This window comes from Jaculus jaculus, chromosome 4 (assembly GCF_020740685.1).
Source record: "Jaculus jaculus isolate mJacJac1 chromosome 4, mJacJac1.mat.Y.cur, whole genome shotgun sequence".
NCBI lineage: Eukaryota > Metazoa > Chordata > Mammalia > Rodentia > Dipodidae > Jaculus > Jaculus jaculus.
Window position 1 is genome coordinate 61,608,082 of NC_059105.1, and position 26,960 is coordinate 61,635,041.

General features: G+C 43.0%; 1 protein-coding gene across 2 annotated transcripts in view; it reads right to left on the reverse strand.

Moving 5' to 3' along the window:
- Window positions 1-18,089, reverse strand: part of Agps (alkylglycerone phosphate synthase) — a 131,257-nt gene extending 113,168 nt beyond the window's left edge. The window contains exon 1 of one of the 2 annotated variants that reach the window (XM_004660228.2): window positions 17,827-18,089. In XM_004660228.2, coding sequence (XP_004660285.2) covers window positions 17,827-18,074 — 248 coding nt within the window. In that variant the 5' untranslated portion in view covers window positions 18,075-18,089. The remainder of the gene's footprint in view (window positions 1-17,826) is intronic. The other variant, XM_045147132.1, reaches the window with a different exon arrangement.
- Between the last annotated feature and the right edge of the window lie 8,871 nt (window positions 18,090-26,960).

Consider the following 26,960-nt stretch of genomic DNA (forward strand, 5'->3'; position numbering starts at 1 on the left):
CCTAGGACCCATGTAGGCCAGATGCACAAGGTGGTGCATGCATCTGGAGTTCATTTGCAGTGGCTGGAGGCCCTGGTGTCCCCATTCTCTCTCCTCTCCCCCTCCCCAATAAATAAAAACAAATCACTTTTTTAAAAAGTTCCTAGGGCAATGATAATATGATGGCAAATGATAAAACATAAACAGGGCTGAAGAGATTGCTCAGTGGTTAAAGCATGCTTACTTGCAAAGCCTGCAGACCTGAGTATGAACCTCAGCACCTATGAAAAGCAAGACATGAAGTGATACACAGGTCTGGAATCTCAATGCACCTATAGCAAAGGAAGGCAGAGCCAGGAAAATTCAGACTCAAGTATCAGCTCTAAAACAACAGGCAAAACCCTGTCTCAAAAGGTAGAAGAAGGGCTGGAGAGATAGCTTAGCGGTTAAGCGCTTGCCTATGAAGCCTAAGGACCCCGGTTCAAGGCTCGGTTCCCCAGGTCCCAAGTTAGCCAGATGCACAAGGGGGCACACGCATCTGGAGTTCGTTTGCAGAGGCTAGAAGCCCTGGCGCGCCCATTCTCTCTCTCTCCCTCTATCTGTCTTTCTCCCTGTGTCTGTCACTCTCAAATAAATAAATAAAAAATGAACAAAAAAAATTTTTAAAAAAAAGGTGGAAGAAGAGGATAAATACTCCAAGGTTGTCCCTTGAGCTCCTTATGTGTGCCATGGCATACACAGAAACACACCATACATACACATTCACTCACACACACATATATATGGGCACATAAATAAATAAAAACAAAACCTAATGTACCAAAAACTATGGGCTACAATGGAAGCAGTTCCAAGAGCAAAGTTTATAGCTTTAACTGCCTACATTAAAAAAAAAAAAAAATCAGAGAAATCTCAATTAAGTAACTTAATCATACATCTTAAGGCCTTGGGGGGGGGGGGGAGGACAAGCCAAACCCAAAATCAGTAGATAGATGAATTTCAAGATACATATGACCTACCAAAAGTTAACCAAGAGAAGATAATTTAAACAGACCTGTAATAAACAGGGGAGACTGAAGTAGTAACAAAAGCATCTCCTGACGAAAACAAGTCAAGAAATATAAATGGTCAAGAAATATTTTTAAATACTTCAACATTCATAGCCATCACAGAAATGCAAATTCAAACTTCTTTGAGATTCCATTTCACCTCAGGAAGAATGGCTATCATCAAGAAAACAATTGACAACAAATGCTGGCAAGGATGTGGGGCAAAGAGAGCCCTTATTCCCTGTTGGCAGAAGTGCAAAACTGATGCAGCCACTATGGAAAACAAGTAGAGGTTTTTAAGAGAGCTAAAACTAAAAGTAGGAGATCAATTGACTACTACTCCAGAGCACATGTCCACAGGACCGATCTACTAGAGATACATGCACATTCATGTTCTATAGAGGGACTTGCACATTCATGGGCACCGCTGCTGTACTCACATTAGCTCGTAAATGCAAACATCCCAGATGTCCATCAACTGATGATGAATGGATAAGGAAAATGTGGTACATTTACACAATGGAGTTTTATCAGCTACAAAGAAAAATGAAATTGGGAAATCTGCAAGGCAATGGATGGAGCTGAAAATGTATTAAGTAAGCTAACCCTGGCTCAGAAAGACAAAAAGACAAATGTTCTCTTTCATAGGTGTACTTTTTCTTTCTCATGTATGTATCTATCTTTGAAGTTTTAGATTTTTTTGATTTGTGTTCAAATTGTTATGTCTGTAAAGGCTAAGAAGCTAGAAAGGGAGGAAGATGCCACCAGGGTGGGCATCTAGGAGGATATGTGCTGGGTAAAATAAGGAAAACCAACTCAGCATCACAGAACTGTCAGCAAGAGAAGAGACAAGAACACACACTTTACTTAACCTCTTGTGTTCCTTCAACTCTACTTCAAATTCCATGATTTTCTCCTTCATTGTTTGCTTATAATCTCATCAATATGGTAATTTTAACAACCACTTCAGATGTTTTCTAACATCCAGGGGAAAATGCAATTCATTTTCATGGCTCCCTCATTGCTAGTCACTGGAAACGGAATTGGATCACAATTTACTCAAGTTTACTCACTGACCACTCTGTGAGTCATGGTTGTTTCTTATATAGCTTTGCAATTCTGCAGAAACTATGACACTGGACAAAATGAAGAAAACAAATGTACGCAAAACTCTGTCATTTCACTACAAAAGCCATGCTTGAGTTCTTTCTAAGCTGTCCTACAGGGTCAGACCATCCATTCCAGCAACAGCCTAAAAGATCAACACTGAAACACATACCTGCTTGACAGTCATTTACCCCTAATACTAAGTAGTAGCCTTCTATTCTTAAGTGTTAAGTATTTAAGACCATTACCTTTGCTTCCAGAAAACCCAGAGAAGAAAAAATGAGCCCATGAAATTTGGAGAGAACAGATATTAAAATTAGTTACCAATTACATCACCAGAGGTTCGGAAGCTTCTTGGTTGTGTATGTACTGTTTCGGGTGCTCATCTCAAAAGTAGAGTTCTGGATACCACCCTAAATCTTAAAACATGACTAGAATTTCCAGCAAGGGGATCTCAGAATCCACATTTGGAATAAGCACCCCTAGGAAATTCTGTCAAAGGCCATCTACAGACCTTGTGAAGCACTACCTTATAGCATAAGAAGCTAAAAGTAGTAGAGTCTTGGCTCTAGAATAGAGGAATACACAGCCTTACAGTCAGTATTTTTAAATAAAGTTGCTCCCACCAACCTTCCCAAATCCAGGCCTGATCTTCAAAGAAACAAAACAAAAAGAAGAAATTTTAAACTCACTGCACTTACAAGATAGGATGAACCTGAGTTCAGCAACATTAACAAGGCCCAACCTGATGGCAAGAGGGAGGGGAAGAGCTAACAGGAGATGAAGATGTGTTACCTGGCAGGCTGGGCAGCACAGATCGCTATCCATATTTTACAAGACGATCCCAGAAAAGGGAATGACAGATATCCAGATGTATTTTGATGCAAATTTTAGGAAATGTAATTTGTTACACAACATTTTCTAGTTTATAATGTTAGTCTTAAAAAGCACAAAATTAAAACATTTATCAATTAACTTGTCTTCAACACAATAATGTTTATTCAAAGTCCAATGTATGGTCATCAAGACTACATTGTTTCACAGTGGTGACAGTGAGCCTAAGAGCCACCAAGAATTTCAAATGAGAAATAAATAGCCCAATGGTGACATATTACTTTCTCATTGCTGTACACAAATGTGTGACCATAAAGCAACTCAAGGAAGGAAAGACAGTTATACTCAGCTTACATTGCGAGGTCCATTATGGCAAGGAATACATGACAGAACAGCTTGTCACGTTTCAGCCAGAAGCAGGAAGCAGAGGACACAGGCTACACTACAACACTTCAAGGCCCACCCCCAGTGACCCCACTTCCTCCAGCAAGGGACCTCCTCCTAAAGATTCCACAACCTGAGCCAGATGTGGTGGCACACACCTTTAATCCCAGCACTTGGAGGCAGAAGTAGGAGGATCACCATGAGTTGGAGGCCACCCTGAGATTACATAGTAAATTCCAGGTCAGCCTGAGCTAGAGTGAGACCCTACATCGGAAAAACAAACAATAACAACAACAACAAAAAAAGATTCCACAACCTTCCCTAACAGTGCCATGAGCTGGGGACCAAGCGTCCAAACACAGGAGCTTAGGGGTGGTCTTTTATATTCACACAACGCAGAGTACTAACCACTATACGATCACGGCGAGCCACGCGCCCGGCGACGATCTTTTATATTCAAACCACAACAGGTAGACTGGAAAAATAGATGCCCCAGCAGTTAAAAGTGCTTGCTTGCAAAGCCTCTCTAAATTTGATTCCCCAATACTCACATAAGGCAGGATGCATGTGTCTGGAGTTTGTCTGTACTGGCAAGAGGCCCTGGCACACCCCTTCCACTCTATTAATCATTCAATCAATCAATAAAATAATAAATCAATCAATAAAATAAAAATATTAAAGAAACCACAACAAGGCTGGAGAGATGGCTTAGTGGTTAAGGCGCATGCCTGAGAAGCATAAGGACTCATGGTCAATTCTCCAGGTCCCACATAAACCAGACGCACAAGTTACCGCAAGCATGCAAGGTCGCATGGGGGGCACGTGCATCTGGAGTTCAACTGCAGTGGCTGGAGGCCCTGGTAAACCAATATTCTCTCTCTCATTAAAAAGGGGGGGGGGGATCTGGAGGGATGGCTTAGCCATTAAGGTGTTTGCTTACAAAGCCAAAGGACCCAGGTCTGATTCCCCAGGACCCATGTTAGCCAGATACACATGGGGGCACACACATCTGGAGTTCACTGACAGTGGCTGGAGGCCCTGGCATGCCCATTTTCTCTCTCTCCCGTTCTCTGCCAAATAAATAAATAATAATAAAATAAAATCTCAACATGTGACCACTGGCCACAATATGCATGACTCTAACACCAATAGGAGAAACTGTGGACAACTCTGTTGTCTGCATTTTTCCCTGACTCCTTCAAGTACAAGGTAATATTTATTAGCAATGTGTTCTCTATGAAAATGCTATTGTTGGGTTTGGAGAGTTGGCTCAGCATTTAAAGGTGTTTGCTTGCAAAGCTTGTTTGTCCAGGTTCAATTTCCCTGTACCCACATACAGCCAGATGCGCAGAATGGAGCATGTATCTTCAGTTCGTGTGCAATAGCAAGAGCCTTGGTGTACCCGTCTTCCCTCCCTCCCACTCTCAAGTATTTTTAAAAATGTTACTGTTGCTTCTGAGCGTCTCCCTATTTCTGGCTGTGCTTCCACCTTCAGGAATTATTTTAGCACTGGGTTCTTACTACATTCTGTAAAGTTCATTTCAATGGGTAATAGTATGCACGATACTGTACAGTTAAGAGGTGTACAATCATGATGGCATTTCCTTCTCACATTAATCCTGTGAAATAACTCTCATTATACCTATATAAATAAAATATGAAAAAACAGGCCCAGAAAGATTCACTTATGTGTCCTCAGTCATACAAACAGCATATGATACAACTAAGAATTAAATCATGGTCATTTCTAACACTCCTAACTACCAAGCAGTGATTTCACTATACTCACAACTGCCACACCGGAGCGCAACATATGCTAAGAGTTGAGGCAAATAGTGTTCATTTCTGACTGAAAGGAGGTTTCCCTGTGGTGGCATTTAAACCAATTCTTTGAGAGACGGCAGAAATGCACCACTTCAGCTGAGGTGGGATGGTCTCACCTAGAACTGTCTCACTTGGACTGAAGCATAAAGCTATGCGAAAAAGCCCTGAGAAGCAGTGCAGGGCCATGTCCACAGGGATCAACAGGTTCAGAACAATATTCCCCATGTTCCATGATACAACCAAAAGTAAAAACCTAAGTGCCTAATTTTTCTTTTTTCTTTTGTTGTTGTTGTTGTTTGTTTGTATGTTTGTTTGTTTTCGAGATAGGGTCTTACTCCAACTCAGGCTGACTTGGAATCGACTATGTAGTCTCAGGGTAGCCTCGAACTCACGGTGATCCTCCTACCTCTGCCTCCCGAGTTCTGGGATTAAAGGCATGCGCCACAACACCCAGCAAAATCCTAATTTTTCTTGTTGTTGCTGTTATATGGTGTATGTATTTGTGAATGTATACATGTGAATGCATACACTCACATAAATACATACACCATATGTGTACATATGTGTGACAACTGTGCATGTAGAGGCCACAGGTCAGCATCAGGTGTCTTTCTCAATTTTCTGAGTCTCGTTGAACCTGCAGCTCAAGGACTCAGCTAGAGTCACTAACCAGAGTCCTAGAGATCACTCTACCTCCGTGTCTTCACGCTGGTATTACAGGCACGCGCCGCAGCATCTAACTTTCTATGTGGGTGCTGGGGGTCCAAGCTGACGTCCTTGTCCTTTCATGGCAAGCCCTTTACTGACTGAGCCATCTCCCCAACCCGTGAAATCTTCATTCTTTTTTATTTTATTTTATTTTTATTTATTTATTACATAAAGAGAGAGAATGGCATACCAGGGCTTCTAGCCACTGCAAACGAACTCCAGATGCGTGCGCCACTATGAACATCTGGCTTATGTGGGACCTGGAGAATCGAACCTGGGTCGTTAGGCTTTGCAGGCATGTGCCTTAACCACTAAGCCATCTCTCCAGCCCAAAAATCTTCATTCTTTTAATAGCACCAATCTATAAATTCTCTTCCCAAACACATTAATTTATCACAACTTCTTGTACATGCCATGCCTTTTACGCCTACATATCTTTGCACTTGCTGTATGTCTCCACTCTGAGATGCCCTTCTTTCCTTACAGAACTACTACTTCGCCAGGGAACCAGTCCAGAGTCTCATCTAAAAATCTTTTCCTTCTCCCTTAAAAATTCATGACTCTTTCACCACACACTAACTACACCACTTACAGTAGAACAGGATATCTTCTACATACCTGTCTATATATTTCCAATGGACTCCCACTCACTTGTACAATGCTAGAATGTGGCACAACAGCAGGCAGAAGGCACTCACTTTCCCTAAACAAAGACTGGTCTCACAATGAATGGAAAAGCATTTAAAGGACAGAAAATAAAGGAAACATGGCTAGATATGAGACAATTAGGATTTCATCTATGGGCTGAGGATGTAGCTCAATGATACAGCAATTGTCTACCAAGCACTGACCCTGGGTTTGATTCCCAGCACTGGTAAAAACAAAATTTCATCTAGAGCCGGCTAAGAGAGGTTGCTAAATCCTAGTCCCAAAGAATATTGGGTCATGGGCCTGAGTTTAGATGACAAAAAGAAAACAGAATTGGGCGTGGTGGCACACGCCTTTAATCCCAGCACTCAGGAGGCAGAGGTAGGAGGATCACCGTGGGTTCGAGGCCACCCTGAGACTACAATAGTGAATTCCAGGTCAGCCTGAGCTACAGTGAGACCCTACCTCGAAAAACAAAGCAAAACAAAACAATTCATCTAGGATGGTAATAGCGGAGCTAAGCAAAAGTGTACTGTGAATCAGCTAGTAGAATAAGACTTGTTGATGGACTGAATAGGGATGGGAATAGAACCCAACAGCTGTTATGACAGACACGTTGGGCTTCAGCATCACAACATGGTGGAAGTGAACAGAAATAGTTCCCCAAGGCTGGAGAGATGGCTTAGCGGTTTAGCGCTTGCCTGTGAAGCCTAAGGACCCCGGTTTGAGGCTCGGTTCCCCAGGTCCCACGTTAGCCAGATGCACAAGGGGGCGCACGCGTCTGGAGTTCGTTTGCAGAGGCTGGAAGCCCTGGCATGCCCATTCTCTCTATCCCTCTATCTGTCTTTCTCTCTGTGTCTGTCACTCTCAAATAAATAAATAAATAGTTCCCCAATACTGATAAAAATTAATAGAGTCCAAGTACATGAGATTATTAAGGAAGCAAACAAAGAATAACAAAGGGCTATGAGCGCGGAGCTCAGTGGAAGAACGTTTGTCTAATGTGAACACAACCTTGAGTTCAATTCCCTACAAACACACACAAAGCAAAAAAGACAACAATATAATAAACCTTTCATGCTTTAACCTAACTTAACACCTAAAATCAATCATTCTAATTAATACATGTATCAAAACACAAGAATTCCTGTTTTTTAAAAAAGCCACCAATTATATAAAAGCCAATCTAAAACATACTTTCTGAAGATAAAGGCAAATGGAAAGAGTTTAGATGGAAAACCAAAATTTAGACTATCAGTCTAATAGTTTAAAGCCACAAATGGCCTATAAAGATAAAGTGGACAAATACTCTGAAAGTTAAAACCAACTAATATATTTTCAGAAAAGAAAATAGGAAAGAACGCTTCTGTATTGGCCTGACCAGAAGCAATTCAGGGAAGGAAACAGTTTATTTCAGCTCACAGTGCCACAGGGTAGAGTCCATCAGGCAAGGACGCATGACAGGACAAAGTGGGAAGCCTAAGTCACGCTTTCACGTGAGCAGAAGGCAGACACAGAACAGCAAACGGGGTCACGCTAGAAAACCACAAGGTCAACCTCTAGTGACACAGTTTTCCCAGCAAGGTTTCACCTTCTAAAGGTTCCAGAGCCTTCCTCAATAGTATCACCAACTACAGATTAATTATTCAAACACACAAGCCTATGAGGGAGGCAATTTTACATTCAAACCACTATACCTTCTAAAGATTTTACTTCAAAAAGTAAGCTGCCAACATTTACATGGGCTGTAGGGATCCAAACTTAGGTCCTCACCCTTATGCAACAAGCAATACTGAGAGAGCCATCTCACCAGCCCCCAGATATTCTTATTAAATAACCACAGGCTAGATAGTTGGATAGTAACTTCCTGAAATAAGGACGTCTGTTTGAAGAAGGTCTGGTTCAAAACTAGAGAATACCAAATTACCATAGAGATTACATCATGAAGGTTTCTTACTCATGCCAGTACAAATCGCCTAAAGCCAAACACTGATTCCTCTAAGACCACTCTCTTCTGCACCTTCCTTCACTCATCTAGTCTCCTACCTCCCTCCTCCTTATTCTCTCTTCCCTTCCTCATTTCCCTTTTCCTCTCCATGCCCTCCTCTATTTAAGTTCACTGTAGCCCAGGCTGACCTGGAACTCAATCTGTAGCCTAGACTGGTCTCACATTCATGGTGATTCTCCTGCTGGTATTACAGGCCTGAGCCACCAAGCCTTTCCTTGCTCTCTTTTATTCCCAATACTGTGTTCTCCTACAATTTACAGCAAAATTCACTCATAACAGGAAGCAGCAAGCCTATCGTCTTATACCATGCACTGTATTTTCTTAAATTCTGAATATCACTTTAACTGAATCTTATTTTATAATTGATCCATAGTACACTATAAACTAATACCTCAGGTGTGGTGGTTTGAATAGGGCATCCCCCATAAACTCATGTGTTCTGAATGCTTGGCCCCCACCTAATGCAACTTGGGAGGTGTAGCCTTTCTGGAGGAGGTGTGTCACTGGGTATGGGCATTGAGGTTTATTAGCCCTAGCTTGCCAGTGTGGCCTGCTGCTGTGGCATGGAGGTGATTCCAGCCTCTGCTCTACCATCTTTTCCCTGCCATCATGAAGCTTCTCAAGACTGAAAGCCCAAATATACCCTTTTCCTCCTATCAGCTACTTTTGGTTGGATGCTTTGTCGAAACAATAAGAATATAGCTGCAGGCTGGAGAAATGGCTCAGCAGTTAAGGTGCTCACCTGCAAAACCTAATGATCTGAGTTTGATTCTTCAGTACCCATGTAAAGCCAGAAGCACAGAGCAGTGCACACATCTGGGGTTCATTGGCAGTGAATCGAGGCCCTGACATGCCCACATTCTCCCTCTTTTCCTCCCTCCCTGTGTCTCTCTGCTTGCAAATAAATTTTAAAAAATGTTAAAGAAGGTAACTGCACTCAACTATAGCTCACAGTATTCGATATCATCTACTTAACTGCAGATTGTCTGAAACAGCACGATAAACAACAGAGCAAAGTGATGAATAGTTAAGTACATAATTTTCCCCCAGGGAACAACATCCATCGTGTGGCAATAGGAAAACACCTTAGAGAAAGTAGCTTGAGTGTTGAAATACTGCCTTATTCATTTTATAACTGCATAACCTCAGGCAAATACAATTACCCGAGTCTTTTCTCACCTGAAACCTACATATAGAACCACCTACTTTTCAAAGTTGTTGCGGCACTCCAATGAAATCAAGGATATAAGCTTGACACTGGTACTTAGGATGGTGACTTATTCAAATTGAAACAATTAACACCATCACTACAAATCCTAAAAATGAACTCACAGACTGATAACTATTCCATCTAATACAGCCACCAGAATAAGCTCTAATTTTTCCAAATGATATTGTCATTAGTCACTGGTGCAAATCTTTGCTGTATCATGCATCAACTCTTAAAAGCTTCAGGACACCTACCTGGAAACCACAAGAGGTTAGTTAATTTAGCTTTCTCTCCTGCAAAACACCCACCAAAGCTTTGATAAATGTTGTATCGTGTATCGTGTATCTTTAAAGAATGGCATATGTTGGGCTGGAGGGATGGCTTAGCAGTTAAGGCATTTGCCTGCAAAGCCAAAGGACCCAGGTTTGATTCCCCAGAACCCACATTAGCTAGATGCACAAGGAGGCGCAAGTGTCTGGAGTTCGACTGGCACACGCATATTCTCATTCTCTCTCATTCTCTCTCATGCCCCCCCCTTCTCTCTCTCTCTCCCTCCCTCCCTCTTTCTCTGTCAAATAAATAAATAAAAATAAAAATATTTTGCCAGGCGTGGTGGTACACATCTTTAATACCAGCACTCAGGAGGTAGAGGTAGAAGGATTGCCATGAGTTGGAGGCCACCCTGAGACTACAGAGTGATTTCCAGGTCAGCCTGAGCTAGAGTGAGACCCTACCTCAAAAAGAGCAAAAATAAATAAATATGTTTTTTTTGGGAAAAAAAGAATGGCATACATTGTGGGGTGTGGTGGCATATGCAGGAGGCAAAGGTAGGAGGATCACCAGAGTTTGAGGCCACCCTGAGACTACATAGTGAATTCCAGGTCAGCCTAAGCCAGCCTACCTCGAACCCCCCCCCCAAAAAAAAGGCATTCATAAGACAGGAGAGATGGCTCAAAAGTTAAGGGAGCTTACTGGCCAAGTTCAAGTCTTTAGCATCCACATAAAGCCCAATCAAAGTGGCACATGCATGTGATCTCAATATGCCTATAGCACAGGAAGGTGAAGCCACAAGAATCCAGAAGTTCATGGCCAGCTAGACTATAGCATACAAAATGAAGCAGCAAAAACAAAGTAACAAGGGATATTCTCAAGCAGGGTGCAGGGAGAGGACAAACACCCCAAGGTGACCTCAGACTTCCACATTTGCTATGACACACACACACACACACACAAGCACCATCTTAAAAAAAAGAGAGAGAGAATGGCATATGTGTGCTAGGCATGTTGCTCAGGGGTAGATTGATTGCCTAGCATGTGTGATGCTCTAGGCACTGCAAGAGGAAAAAAATGACACACGTATATGACATAAGCAAGTTAATTAATTAGTGACATTCCTAATAAAAATTGTGTTGACATAAAGCTGTAAGAATTCAAACCCTCATTAGAAGAGAGACTGGCTGGGAAGAAGGGCTACAGTAGAAGGGCACTGAGATGGGAGGAAGAGAAAGGTGGTGGGAGGGGATTATGGCCATGGTATATTGTCTTATATGTATGGAAGTTGTCAATAAAAAGTTAATCAAGGGGCTAGAGAGAGGCTTGGCAGTCAAAAGCACTTGCCTGCAAAGCCTGATGGCTCAGGCTCAATTCCCCAGTACCTACGTAGAAACAGACACACAAAGTAGCACATGCAACTGGAATACATTTTGTAGCGGCAAGAGGCCCTGGTACACCTGTGCTTGTGCTTATTCATTTTCTCTCTCTCTCCTCTCACACATTCTCTCTCTCACACATGCACAAATATATTTTTTGGGGGGGGGGTGTTTTACGCCTTTAATCTCAGCACTCAGGAGGAAGGGGTATGAGGATCGCCGTGAGTTTGAGACCACCCTGAGAATACAGGTCAACCTGGGCCAGAGTGAGACCCTACCTTGAAAAAACAACCAACCAAACAAACAAACCCAGAATAAATACATGACCACTTGATTTGGCCAGTAAAGAGCCTGCTCTGTTGTGGCTTTGGGTGAAGTCAAGTAAAACATGTATAGTGCAGTGGAAGGCAGAAGTCTCAGGAAGCCACTGTGTGCTGTGACCAGTTACAAAAGAGGACATCAGTAGTGGACTAGGTCAAGATGCCTAGAGAACAGAATCAACAGACTGCAAATATGTGCATATATATTATAAGGGTAGCTACTAAATTGACTTGCATGGTGGTGGCTGGGCAGTTCAACCATGATCATCTGCATGTGGAGAGACTAGAGAAGCCAGTAGCTTTTCATTCTAAGAAGCTGGACACCTCAACAGTCTTGATCCAGAGCTAAAACCTGGAAAGCCCTTAGAGAGTTACTGCTCATGAGTACATGTTAGAAGGTCAAAGAAGCTGGAGTCTGATGTCAGTAGAGGGTTACAGTAGAGTTGGACACACTGACTTGAAATGGAGAAGGGGGGTAGACAGGCATGCACTATTTTTTTTTCCTGAGAACTCTGCTTGTAGGCCATCCATAGGGAGATCATTTCTTCTCTGAACACAGGTTTTCCCCACTCCATTAATCTTCTCCCAGATACCTTTTTGTGGATAAGCCCAGAGATGTGTCTCCTAGGTGATTCAAAAATCCTGTACAGTTGACAATCAAAACCAAACATCACAAGGAGTTTTGGATAGTTTCTCTTAACACATATTACAAGTAGGTGTCAATCATATCTTTCTAATCTTATCATGCTATGATCAAGTCATCCTTTGGACAATAGCGTCAGGGGTTCCATAGCTGAATTCCCAGAGAAATGAGGGGAGCCTGCATGTGGAACAGCAATTGCCAGCACTTTGCCTCCTCATTCTGGCACATTTCTTCACTTGTACCAAGGACAGCTGCATCTTGATAGATGGAAACAGGAGTTGTTTCACTTTGGGGGGGGAAGTCTAAGCATACATTCATAAAGAAAGAAAAGCTCAGCCAGGCATGGTAGAGCACACACTCCCAGCACTTTGGAAGGTGGGAGGATCACCATGAACTCGAGGCCACCCTGCAACCAGGTCAGCCTGGTCTAGAGCAAGACCCTACCTCAAAAACAAAAAAAAAGAAAGAAACATTCAAAACCTCTAAAAACAGCCACAGAACAACTGTAACTGATGCAAACCTGAATGAGGCTGCAGCCAAAGGTATAGCTTAGAATGTGATTAAATGTAGCTGGGTGTGGTGGTGCACGCCTTTAATCCCAGCACCCGGGATGCAGAGGTAGGTGGATCGCTGTGAGTTCAAGGCCACCCTGAGACTACAAAATTAATTCCAGGTCAGCCTGAGCCAGAGTGAGACCCTACCTGGCAGGGGAGGGGGGGAGTGATTAAATGTGAAAAAAGCAACAGGCAATTTTTTCCTTCTCCATAGCCAAAACCAAGATACCAAAATGTGACATGCATGCATTACTGTAGTTTTAAAGAATCTAAAATTGCATTAGAAAGTAAGAAAAGAAAACTGCACATGGAGTAACATGCACTTAAAGAAGAAAAGTCCAAAAGTAAACTCACTTGTGGTGGTTTGATTCAGGTGCTCCCCATAAACTTAGGTGTTCTGGATGCTAGGTTCCCAGCTGATGGAGATTTGGGAATTAACACCTCCTGGAGGGAGTGTATTGTTGGGGGCTGGCTTATGGGTATTAAAGCCAGTTTCCCCTTGCCAATGTTTGGCACACCCTCCTGTTGCTGTGGTCCACCTTACATTGGCCAGGGGGTGATGTCCACCCTCTGCTCATGCCATTGTTTTCCCCTGCCATCGTGGAGCTTCCCCTTGAGCCTATAAGCCAAAATAAACCTCTTTTTCCCAGAAGCTGCTCTTGGTTGGGTGATTTCTAACAGCAATGTGAACCGGACTGCAACAGTAAAGTGGTACCAAGGAGTGGGATTGCTGCTAGACACCTGACTGTGTGGCTTTGGCCTCTTGGAGCTGATTTTCAAGAGGAATATGGGAGGATTTGAAACTTTGGCCTAAGAGATGCCTTGCAGTGCTGTAAGTACAGCTTGATGGACTATTCTGGTCTGAGCTGCAAGACCTGAATGCAATAAGAACTATGGACTGTGAGGTTTGGCTTATGAGGGTGAAAAAGAGCTTTGCTTGGACTGGGCTAGCAGTATGTGTGAGAAGCTTGCTCTTGTGCCCACGTCCTGAGAGTTGTGCAGGGTTGCTTTGCGTAGAAATGAACTGGTGTGAGTAGAGGGATATGGCCCAGAAAGAAAAATCTTTGGGTGAACTGTTGCCCGTTCAGCTGCAACTGAGAGATGACAACCTTTGAGACTGGGCTAGCTGACCTGCGCTGGGGCAACAAGAAGAATGTAGACTCTTTTGAAAGGGCCTGAGTGCTCAAGGAGTGTCCTGTTCTTCAAAGTCTGCTTTATTCCCCCCTGGATTAACAAATTGGCACCCTACCTGGTATAGTGGTGTATAAGAAATGCAGGAAAGAGGGCCATTGAGTTTGCAAAACGGTCTTGTGTTTTGGAAATGGCCATGGGCAGTGTGAAGCAGGTTTGTTGGTTGCCTGCATAGAGACCCGATGGGGCCATGAGGATGAACCGTGGCTTGCAGTGGAGACCCAGTGGAGATGCTGGAACCATGAGATGGCTGCCAAGGAGCTGCAAAGCCCCAATGAAGTTTCCCAGGACTGTGAGTAGCCTAGCTGGAGGGGCGGAATTGGAATACCAGAGACTTGTTGCTGGTTAGAATTACCAGACTTGGAGATTTGTCACTGGTTAGAGTTGCTGGACTTGAAGCTACAGAGTTTGATATTTGCCCTGGTTGTTTTAAATCTTGTATTGGTTGAATGTTTCTTTGCTATGCCCAATGCCATCTTTTGCAGTGTGAATATTTATTCTGTGCCATTAGGGGTTTTTGAGGTTATTTTTTGGTATTATGGCTCAGTTAAAAGATCTTGAACTAGACTTATCACATTTCCTTAGAAGTACGTACTCAACCATGTTTATTGCTGCTCAATTTATAATAGCTGGGAAATGGAACCAGCCTAGATGTCCATCAACAGATGAGTGGATAATGAAGATGTGGCATATTTATACAATGGAGTTCTACTCAGCAGTAAAGAAAAATGAAGTTATGAAATTTGCAGAAAAATGGATGGACCTGGAAAGTATTATACTAAGTGAGGTAACCCAGACCCAGAAAGCCAAGCGCCACATGTTCTCTCTCATATGTGGATCCTAGCTACAGATGACTGGGCTTCTGCGTGAGAATGAAAATACTTAGTAGCAGAGGCCAGTAAGTTAAAAAGGAAACATAAAGGGAAGAGAAAGGAAGGGGGGAGGATACTTAATAGGTTGATATTGTATATATGTAATTACAATAATTGTAATGGGGAGGTAATATGATGGAGAATGGAATTTCAAATGGGAAAGTGTGGGGGTGGGGAGGGAGGGAATTACCATGGGATATATTTTATAATCATGGAAAATGTTAATAAAAATTTAAAAAAAAAAAGATCTTGAACTATGGGGATTATGAACATCATTGGAATTGATAAATACTATGGGGACTTTTAAAGTCAGACTGAATGCATTGTATTTTACATCATGTATGGATATCCGTTTATGGGGGCCAGGGATGGTTTGATTCAGGTGTTCCCCATAAACTTAGGTGTTCTGAATGCTAGGTTCCCAGCTGATGGAGATTTGGGAATTAACGCCTCCTGGAGGGAATGTATTGTTGGGGGCTGGCTTATGGGTATTAAAGCCAGTTTCCCCTTGCCAGTGTTTGGCACACCCTCCTGTTGCTGTGGTCCACCTTACATTGGCCAGGGGGTGATGTCCACCCTCTGCTCATGCCATCGTTTTCCCCTGCCATCGTGGAGCTTCCCCTCGAGCCTGTAAGCCAAAATAAACCTCTTTTTCCCAGAAGCTGCTCTTGGTTGGGTAATTTCTAACAGCAATGCGAACCGGAATGCAACATCACTCTTAAAACTCTGCTTAGTATATTCAAATAATGAGAACGTTCATTCCTGGTTGAAACTGGAACCACTTCACAGGACATTATATGACAAGTAAACAGTGGGTCCTCTTAAATATAACAATTCTTCAGCATTCTCCATTTCATTAGTTCAGTCTCTAACTCCCAGAGCATTAACTTGGTCACATAATTTTAAAGTATCACCTAAAGCACTAATTTCCAAAGCTCTCAAACCCATGCTGTCCTCCCCATCCCCACTGCTATGATATTGCATTTTCCCAAATGGTGTGCTAGGACAACCTCCCCAAGTGATCTCTCTCCCCTTCTCCAACGCATGTTCAGCGCCTGCAGCTCCAGTGACTTCTCCCAAACCCAGTCCCATAATTAACCTGCTGAATTCCTTCCAGGCTTTCCTGGCCACCAGCCCGGCTGCTGTTCCATTATGTTTATCTCACATGCTAACTTGCCCACTGACTCCTTTCCAGATAGATGGTAACTTCCACAAGGACAGTTTTTGTTCACTATGGTATGTTACTTGCGAGAATGAAGATTGATGACCCAAAGACAGAACCTTTGATTGATGACCTATCATGGCCTCTTTTCTCTCTTGACTCCTGCCGCCTCCTCAGGGTGTCGCCGCCTCCTCAGGGTGTCCTTTCTGAGATATACATCTACCACACTGTACCTCACAGGGAACCCCGGGAACAAGTTCCACCTCTCAAGGCTTTATCCCCAGTCATTTTCTCCCCTCCTGCCACACTTAACTTCCCAGTCTCTCAACTATCAAGGATCTTATGTTTGTCTACTATAAAACACTTATTCCCTTTAGTGGGCAATTTCCAACACAAACTTTAAGACTTATACAGAAAACCCTTACTTACGAAAGCTTTTGTCCTAACAAACACATACCCAAACCTGGGTTAAGAGACTGTGTATTTTAATTATCAACTTAATTTCTTATCACCTTGTATTGAAAGTTTGATGTTATAAGAATAAATAATTGTATTTTAGAATCTCTGCATTGCTAATACAGTGTGCATGTAGTAAGGATTTGTGTTTGCTGGATTAATAAAGCAAATCATCCAAAGAGGTCTAGCTTAAATCCTTGGCACTTCAGTCAAATTTATATTCTTTTTGAATATTATTATTGGGGGGGGGTGCCAGGGGCTCTTTCTGCTGCAAATGAATTCCAGATACATGCACCACTTTTTACATCTGGCTTTATGTGGGTACTGAAGAACTTAACCCCAGCTGGACAGACTTTCCAAGCAACTACCTTTCACAGCTGAGCCATCTTCCCAGCCCTTGATGTCCTTTTGAAGTCTAACTTTCCACGCAGGCACCTGTTAAGCCTTCAGCAAGCTTCTTAATCTTTAAAAAAATAAATTTCATCTGCAAAATGGGAGAAAGCTGCACCGACCTCGTAGCTCGCGAAGGAGTACAAGAATCAGTGGGTTTAGCGTACTCGGACACTTTGAAAGTAAGCATTAACGTTAGCAACATCTTTTGTCATTCTCAAAGTTTATACAAGCAGTCAAAGCTACATCTCAGAAAATGTCTTCTCCTAGTAGCTTTCATCAGATTAGGATGCACACAAAAGTCGGAAGATCTTGCAAATGTTCCTCGTCCACGGACCCCTGTCTTGGAACTTCTCACACAGCTCAGCAGCTATTGGCTTCCTTCCTCAAAGTCAACAATCACACCCCCAAGGAAGCGGAAGCCTCCCTCACCGAAACCAGTCAGCACCTTTCCCCAGACCATCACCGGTCTCCAGCGCCACCCCACCCCGCACTCAGGCTTTCACGAATTAGAAGAAATCTGATTTATCTACAGCAAACTTAAATCTCGGAGGAGGAGCGTAAGAGAGCTCCTGCCACACACTCCAAGACCTCTGAAGATACAGGATGAGTTTCCGGCATGCAACCCCGAGCGTGGGCATCGCTTCCCAGCCCTCCCCAACCAGAAGGCATCATCGGCTGGGCCACGGTCGCACAGGGACCAAAACCCATCACGCCCTCCCGGCCCGCTCGCCGGCGGAGTCCCGGGATGCCTTCCGCCCAGCGTGTCAACTGCCCTTCCTCGGCACAGGCCCGGCGTGGCCTCCCGCCGCCGGTTCATCCACAGACCGCTACTCACCGCTTCTTGGGGATGGTGCCCGGCTCGGGCGCAGCAGGAGTGGCGGCGGGCGACGCGGTGGCCGCCGACGGGGCTCTGTGCGCTTTGCACTCATGGATACCCAGAGCGTCCCGGGGCCGACCGAGCAGATGACCCGACAGCACCCGCAGCCTCCGGCGCGCGCGGTCCGAGTCCGGCTCCCGCTCCCGCTCCGCCGCCTCGCCCGAGCTCGCGCCCGCCTCGCCCGCTGCAGCCACCGCCTCCGCCATGGTTTCCGCCTGGCGCCGCCGCCCGAGAGCGCTGGGCGCGGGTGAAAGGTCACTCAGAGCGGCGCATCCCGGCAGCCACCGCGGCGGGGGCCGTGCGCCGCGAGCTACAAGGCTCTGGCCCCGCCCATCTCTCGCGCCCCGCCCACCGCGCCGGCCCCGCCCCGCCCCGCCCCACCCGTGCGCACCTGCAGCGGACCTGAGAGCCCGCCCGCCTGCCCACCCGGGGACCCCCCCCCAAGCTGAACGACGAGCGCCCAGCCACGACCTAGAACCGTGTGGGGATGTCCTGGGTGTGGGCTGACACGAACCCCGCCTTCCTTTCCAAAGACATCCTTGGCAGACACTCCGCAGGGTCGCTGGAATAAACTCAAAGACGACCCTCAATGCCTTTAACCCGGCAGAGTGCGTGCTCACTGCTGGGCTCCATGTTCCAGAAAAAAAAAAAAAAAGCTGAGGCTCCCAGACATGGATCAAGTCCAACAGTATATATATGGCTTAGAACATGCTGACACAGACTTTGCAAATGAAATTCTCTCCATCCATTCCGTGCGCATGCCTTTAATCCCAGCACTTGGGAGGCGGAGGTAGGACTGCCATGGGTTTGAGGCCACCCTAAGACTACGTAGTGAATTCCAGGTCAGCCTGAGCTAGATTGAGACCCTACCTTGGAAAAGCAAATAAATAAATAAACAATATAATATAATATTTTTATTTATTTGAAAGAGAGAAAGAAACACAGTGGGGGAGGGGTGCCAGCACCTTCTGCCGCCACAAAACGAACTCCAGATGCATGCGCCACTTAGTGCATCTGGCTTTACATGGATACTGGGAAATTGAACCCAGGCCATCAGAATTTGCAGGCATGTGCTTTTAACCACATAGCCATCTCTCCATTCCCCAAGTTTTTTTTATTATTATTATTGCTACAGATAAAATTACTCAAGAGCTGTTGTGAAGACTTCATCATTTGCGAGTTGGCTTCATTTCTAGAGACTGGCACTTAGTGAGACTGGGGGATTTCAGAGGACAGTACTTAACCGGTTTCAGCCAGGTTCTTGCTTAAAGATGAGCTTAGAGAAAAATTCCACCTGTCCTGGCCACCGCACTATGATTGGCATCTCCTTCAAGTTATGCTTTCCTAGCAATAAATAAATAAATATTAGCATAGGACTTTTCAAAGCAGCTCATATCTAGGGACTGAATATTGACAGCTCACCTCTAGGAGCTTGCCAGGTAAGACAAATTAGGTCTTTACAGCCAACCTCCAAAGTGGCCCACACAGGTTAAACATTATTGACTAAAAGTGAGGCAAATTGCTGTAGGAGAACCAACTCCAGCCAGAGGCCTATTTTTGTACAGTCCTCAAACTAAAATTGTATTTTTGAAAGGGTGTTGTTTGGGAAAAATAAAGAAAAAAGACAAAAAGTAAACAACAGAAGCCTTGTGTTGTTCCACAAATCCTAAGATATCTGTGATTTGACCTTCCATGTTGTCTGAGAATAAAGTATAATGAGATGCCTGCTATGCTGAAAACAACCAGGAAACAAATGGATAAGTGGTTAAATAAATCATATCAGTATGGAAAGTCTCTTCACTGCTTTTAAAAATATTTACTGTAACTATGGGATCATAGGGAATGATTATGGATTTAGGAAGCTACAGTTTAGTAGGTGGGGAGGTGACTCCATGCATAAGGCTGTTTCTTGTAAATATGAGGACCTGAGTCCAGATCCCCAGCTTCCAAGTAAACTCTGGAGGGGTGGAGGGCATTGGTAGTCCTACTGTAACCCCAGTGCTTGGGAGGTGGAGGAAGGATCCCCCAAAGTAGCTGGCTGGCTAGACTAGCCAAATAGGTGAGTTCTGGGTTCAAGAGAATGACTCTGTCTCAGCAAGTATAGGTCAGGAGCAATCAAGAAAGGCACCCGAGTTCAGGTGTGGTGCCACGTGCCTTTAAAAAACAACAGCAAAAGAATAGCTACAACTTAGCCACTTTACACATCTCTTTAGACAATCCTTGCAGAAACACATATTTCATCATCCTTATTTTGTAGATAAAGGTTTCAGGGGGGGGGCTAGAAACTCTGTGTTGTCTCAAATGCCTTATTCATCATTGTGTTCTTATTCTACTAGCTAATACTGATATTGTATATTGAAACTTATTTGTATAGGCTTGGTTTTTTATGAGAGAGAATTGAGGCCTCTAGCCACTGCAATCAAATTCCAGACATGTGCACCACCTTGTTTACATACATGACATTGTGCACATGCATCAACTTGTGTGCCTGGCTTACTGGGTTTCAGGGAGTTGGAACCTGCGTCTTTAGGCTTCACAGGCAAGTGCCTTAACCGCTAAGCCATCTCTCTAGGTCTAGCCTTGGTTTTGTATGTTTTATTTTCCTCGAGTTCTAAAGAATTTCCTAAAACATTTTTTCCCTAGACATAAGCTATACTTCAGTTCTTAATTTAGCTCTGGGAAGAGTGTCAGAGATTGCTACCACAATTCATTCACAGTGTGTGAGAACATGAGACACAGCACTTTCCAGGGCTTGTGTAATTAAAAAGGAAATCTTTTTTATATATTTTATTTATTTACTTATTTGAGAGAGAGAATGGGCATGCCAGGGCCTCTAGCCACTGCAAATGAACTTCAGATGCATGTTCATTTTGCTTATGTGGGTAGTGGTAAATTGAACTTTGGTCCTTAGGCTTCACAGGCAAGCGCCTTAACTGCTAAGCCATCTCTCCAGCCTTGAAAACAAAATCTTTGATTGGCCTTACACAGTGAAGTATTAAAGCCTATAAGTCACGCTGACATGCATGGGCCCTTTTTTTGCACTCCCTCTTGCCACAGCACACCTGCTCCAGCTTGGCACATTCAGAAAGTAGATATACAGACCTACACATTTGATCACAAGAGAGATCCTGAACTTCACTGTCAACTAGAAAAGTAGTTGCTTATTTGAAAGCCTCAATGTGTCTTCCTATGTCTCATGCATAATCCCAATGGCCTTTTTTTTTTGTCTTGCACAAGCTGAAGAAAGCCCCATTCATATCTTTCGAACTGATAAAGGTCACTAGAACAGATGGACATGACTCTGTCCAAAACTTGATGAGCCAAAGGTTAGTCTTAAATGCTATTTCCTCAATTCATCTGAGCACTGCCTCCGTTCATTTCCTCATCTTTTTTTGTTTGTTTTTTGAGGTAGGGCCTCACTCTAGCCCAAGCTAACCTGGAATTCACTCTGTAGTCTCAGAGTGGCCTTGAACTCACAGCGATCCTCCTACCTCTGCCTTCTGAGTGCTGAGATTAAAGGTGTGTGTCACCACGTCAAGCTCCTCATCTTTTTTTTAAAAATAATTATTTATTTATTTACAAGCAGAAATCAGAAAGGGAGAAAGAGAGAGATAGAGAGAGAGAATGAGTACACCAGGGCCTCTTGCCACTGCAAACAAACTCCAAATGCATGTGCCACCTGTGTGTCTGGCTTTACATGTGTACTGGGGAAATCAAACCTGGATCCTTTGACTTTGCCAGCATGCACCTTAATCACTAAGCCATCTCTTCAGCCCCATTTCCTCATCTTTTATCCCTCATCCTTTATCTCCTTCATCTTATACAATAGATGTCACTGGTGACATTGCTTCAGAAAGAAATAGGAATCATGCTCATCTAACTCACCAGGTATTGAATTAGTAAGTTATTAGTTTTCAGAAATACCAACCTGCCTTCCTCCTCTACTGGTATAATCCATGATTGACTAAGGAGAAGTATATAAGGAAAGGTATTTGTGTTTTATATATTTTTTTCTAATGCCAGAAACATATTTTGCCTCCCAATAATGCTATGACTGAGTAGAACAAATCAATCATCTGGTACATTATAGATGAAATAGACTTACAGATTACACCTTGCAGATGTAACTGTTAGAGGTGTGTGTGCTACATCCCCAATCTTAAGAGATAGCTCACATGTCCAGTCCAGCCCTGGAATCCTCACTCCTGCTTGCTGCTACTTCTAAACCATTGTACTCTTCCTGGGAGAAGCCACTGGCTTTTTTTATTTGTTTTGTTTTGTTTTACCAGACAGAGACTCACTCTAGCCCAGACTGACCTGGAATTCACTGTGTAGTCTCAGGCTGTCCTTGAACTCTCAGCAATTCCCCTACCTCAGCCTCCTGAGTGCTAGGATTAAAGATGTGTGCCACCATGCCCAGCTCCATGGGCTTTTTCACATGGACTAGGAGTGAAGAAGAGACAAGAGCATGGTGGTGCATGCCTTTAATTCCAGCACTTAGGCAGACGTAGAAGGATAGCTGAGAGTTCAAGGCTAGCCTGGGAGTACATAGTGAATTCCAGGTCAGCCTGTACTAGAATGAGACACTACCTCAAAAAACCAAAAGAGGGCTGGAGAGATGGCTTAGCAGTTAAGGCACGTGCCCGCAAAGCCAAAGGACCCAGTTTCAATTTTCCAGGACCCATGTAAGCCAGATGCACAAGGTAACACATGCATCTGGAGTTTGTTTGCAGCAGGTGGAGGCCCTGGTATGCCATTTTCCCTCTCTCTCTCTCTCTCTCTTTCTCAAATAAATAAATAAAAGTATTTTTTTTTTAAAAATCAAAGAGACAAGAGGATTAGTAAAGTGATGGGTCCTCTAAGGAGAAAGCCACCTCAAGTTTGATGATGTAGCAGCCAAGTACCTCAGAACCTTCCTGGGTGTTACCAGAGGAATGTTGAAACATCAACTCACGTGTTTGTTTATAACCAAGTAAAATTTCTAGATGTCTTGCCAATATATTTCATAAGCCACAGTGTTCTCAGATTAGTTTTGGAATCAGATGAGTCTATTTTGGCCTGACTTCCAGAGTTCAGTCTAACACTGTCTGCTACTGTAAATGTAAATCAAGTTCACTCTTGATGAAGTCTGGACATACCACCATTTGTCAACTCTTGCTAAATTTACCAGTTCCTCATGTATACGTAAACTGGGAAAGAAAAAAAAAAATCTTTATCCTGGGTGATAAAAAGCTTGATGTAGACCAAAATTGCTGGCCAGTAGAAAAAAAAAAAAAACTACTTAAATATGTTTAAGTCTGTGTGCACTAATGAAAACATAAGCAGTTAAAGCATTTGTGAAACCCATCATGTATCTAATTCACTACAGAATGCTGTGGGATACAAAAGTATTTAAGCCAGTGGCTTAACAGTGTGCTATCATCGGGTCAGGTAGGAGTAAGGTTATATGTGGGGAATAAAAATTCTGTGATACTGTTGCCTAGAGTAAGCATGACAGAGGTGACCTATTCTGGCTGCTTCCTCTTACAAAAGCAGATCCCAAGTATAAAAGCATAAATGATCACAAAACAAGAACCAGTGCCATGTGGGCAAAGAGACACAGTCAGTTCCCCTGACAGCCTCCTATTCACTTTCCTGGTTGCTTCAGTTTACCTACCCTTGTCCTGAGCTCTACAGTAAACATTTCCTTGTTTTGCTGTATGGTTTGATAACCACACTTGAACCCTTTATCTGGTTTTGTTTTTTTGTTGTTGTTGTTTTGTTTTGTGTCAGAGTGGGAGTGTCTACTTGTAACCCAGGCTGAGATGGAACTCACCCTGGAGCCCCAGGCTGGCCATGACCTCACAGTTTTCCTCCTAACTCAACCCTTGGAGTGCTGGGATAAAAGGCGTGCACCACCACACCCAGCTTTGCTTTGTTTTTACATTTATATGAATTCAAATATAAAATTTATGAGTGTATATGTGAAAATTAATCTATTCTACAACTAATGGATACCTAAGGTATTTCCAGTTTGGCATTACTAGGAATAAGATTGTCATGAACATTCTTGTATATCTCTAGGATAAACATGAATTTCTGTTGAGTATCTAAGAGTGGAATGGCTAAGTCATAAAGTATACACATGTTTAATTTCCACAGACAATGAGATGTCAAACTCTTTTTCCAAAGGGACTATACAAAACCTACTATCCAAGCAATACTTGAAAGCGCTCATTGATTTAATATGTTTATTGCCAGTTTTGATAGTTTTCGCTACTATGTTGGATGTATGCTATTAAAGCTTTTTGGCCTCTAAGATTTCATTGTAATCTTAACAATAGAGACACTCCCCCAGACAGCTTCTATTTACATTCATGTCATCTTGCCTGCCTATTTATATGCCATATGAGAAATTGGAATATTTCTGTGTCACTTTATTTAGAATAATAATGATAAACCAACACATACTATATGCAGTATCAAAACAAAATAAATTAAGACATGTTTCCCAGGAAAAAAGCATGAAAATGCCATTTGTATTTTTGCAAATCTCTTCTGTATTTAGCTTGATAGGAGACAGCTGTATTATCATATCCACTTCTGAACTCGGCTGAGGTTTCACATGCTGAGTAACCTCTGGAAAGCACCATTTACCTCACGAGAATAAAAAAAATTCATACATTTAATCACAGGCCAGGTTAGAAAAGGTTGCCTATGCACAGAGAGAGGTCACAGGATGAGCCTCCTGAGAGCAGCAGGGAGGGGTGGTGGATGAACATCAAGAAGCTTCCAAGGGGAAAGCAGTTGCGGCAGCTGGAAAAACATCACGCTAGATGTAGTAAGAACCATCAACCTCACAGCAGATGTTGTTGTGTAAAAGGGAAGGGACGTGATGTGAGGGATGAGCCACCTTTCTGTGCTAGTCCTATTTGCCCAATTTAAAGCTTTAGGACATTAGGACATCAGTCTTCCGTGACTACCCACTGCCTGCCTGCTTGTGTCTCTACTGCAGCCTCAGTGATGGGAAGCACTGTCCAGGTACTGACCATAATTCTGGAAAGGCTACACCATCTTTCAGGAGGCTATTTCATTATAGTCCATATATAGAAATTAAAATTTCCAGGAAAAAAAAATGCATTTAATTGGATACGCCCTCTACTGCTCAGGAACTCCCCACTGGGATTGACACAGGATATTTTCCCACACTGAAAACCAATTTGAATACTGACTTGAAAACTTTAGCCAGTATTTTAATCTGCATGTAAGTATATTCTTCCACCAGCGAGGGAGGATTGTGTTGAGGGATAGGGACCAGAGACATCATATTGTGACATGACCTGTTCTGTCATTGACCTTTCCCCAATACATGTATGTGAGGACTTCTTCTGATGGCATGTCTATGTCCAAAGGAAATAATGTTAAGATAAAAATAAAAAAATTAAATTTTAAAGAAAAAAAATGCATTTAGTGGGTTGGAGGGATGGTTAAAGCATTTTCCTGCAAAGCCGAAGGACCCAGGTTCAATTCCCCAGGACCCATATTAGCCAGATGCACAAGGGGGTTCACGTGTCTGGAATTCGTTTGCAGTAGCTAGACACCCTGGTATGCCCATTCTCTCTCTCTCTCTCTCTCTCTCTCTTCCTCTTTCTCTGTCAAATAAACTAATTAATTAATTAAAAATTTAAAAATTGAATTTAGCTTCCAAATCAGATTCCAGAATATAAATTCATAACATTACCATTAGAATTTGAAGTTTCACTCTTTCCTTAGAAGAAGTCATAAAATATAGGTTGCTGATCAGCTGTGTAACATGCCAAAAATACAAATATAGTTCAGCTAAATCACATTTTCCTTACAACCAATCCATCAGTGGGTGGGGGGGGAGCCAAAGATAGGCTCCTACTTTCCAACTTTAAAATAAGATTATTAAGATTATCCACTCCTGTTAAAGTATTTGACAATTTGAACTAGCCAATGTAGGAAGTAAGCGAGGGACACAGCAAATGGATTAGGTAATAGATAAAGCGAGGTTGGCTATGTTAAAGTTGGGTGGTAAGTGTATAAACAAGGAGGTCCATATCTTCTCTCTTTTAGTATGTTTCAAATTTTCCATAATAAAAAGTTACAGGGCTGGAGAGATGGTTTAGCAATTAAGGCAATGGCCTGCAAAGCCTAAGGACTCAGGTTTGATTTCCTGGTACCCAGGTAAAGCCAGATGCCCAAGGTGGCCCATGCTTCTGGAATTCCCTTGCAGTGGCTAGAGGCCCTGGTGTACCCATTCTCTCCCTGCCCCCTTTATCTGCCTTGTTCTCTTTCTCTCTCTAATAAATAAGATTTAAAAAAAAATTTAAACATTTTATTTTATCCTGTCTTTTATTACTGTTTCAGAAACAAATTAATACTTGTAAAATAAATCTAGAAAACACAATCACTTGTGAAAGAGTAAAAATAATAGCATGCTTGACCTTTCCCAACACACAGATTTCAAATATGCTTATACCACTCCATACATGTAAATTGATCCATCTTCCCAGTAGCCTAGGCCATTAATTGCAATGCCGTGGTTTCTTCAGAACTGATGGACACTGATAACTACACCATGTTTTTGTTTGTTTGTTAGTTTTTTTGTGTAGATGAGGGGGAGAAATGATAAAACACACTGTTTTATTTAAGCACTGTCAGTCATGATCGTTGCAAGGTCAGATCCAGAGGCGAACACATACCTTGGAGTAATGTGTTTACCCTCTGCACATTGAATGAACTCTGTCAATCCAACTACTGTCTACAGTCTTTTTTGCAAAACATCTTGACAAAGCACTGAGCTGAGCTGATGAGATGGCTCAGTGGATAAAGCACTTGGTTAGCAACTGTGAGAACCTGAGTACAGATCCCCAGAACCCACATAAATCCGGATACTGTAATGCAGTCTTCTGTAATCCTAGTGTGCCTACGGTAAGAAGGACTGGGACATGAGCCAGAAGCATGTGGACTAGCTAATCTGGTGAATGCGACAGTGAGAAACAAGAGTCCCTGACTCAAAGCAAGCAGAAGGCAGGACCAATACTCAGACTTGTCCTCTGACCTCCACCACATACACACCGTGGCATGAG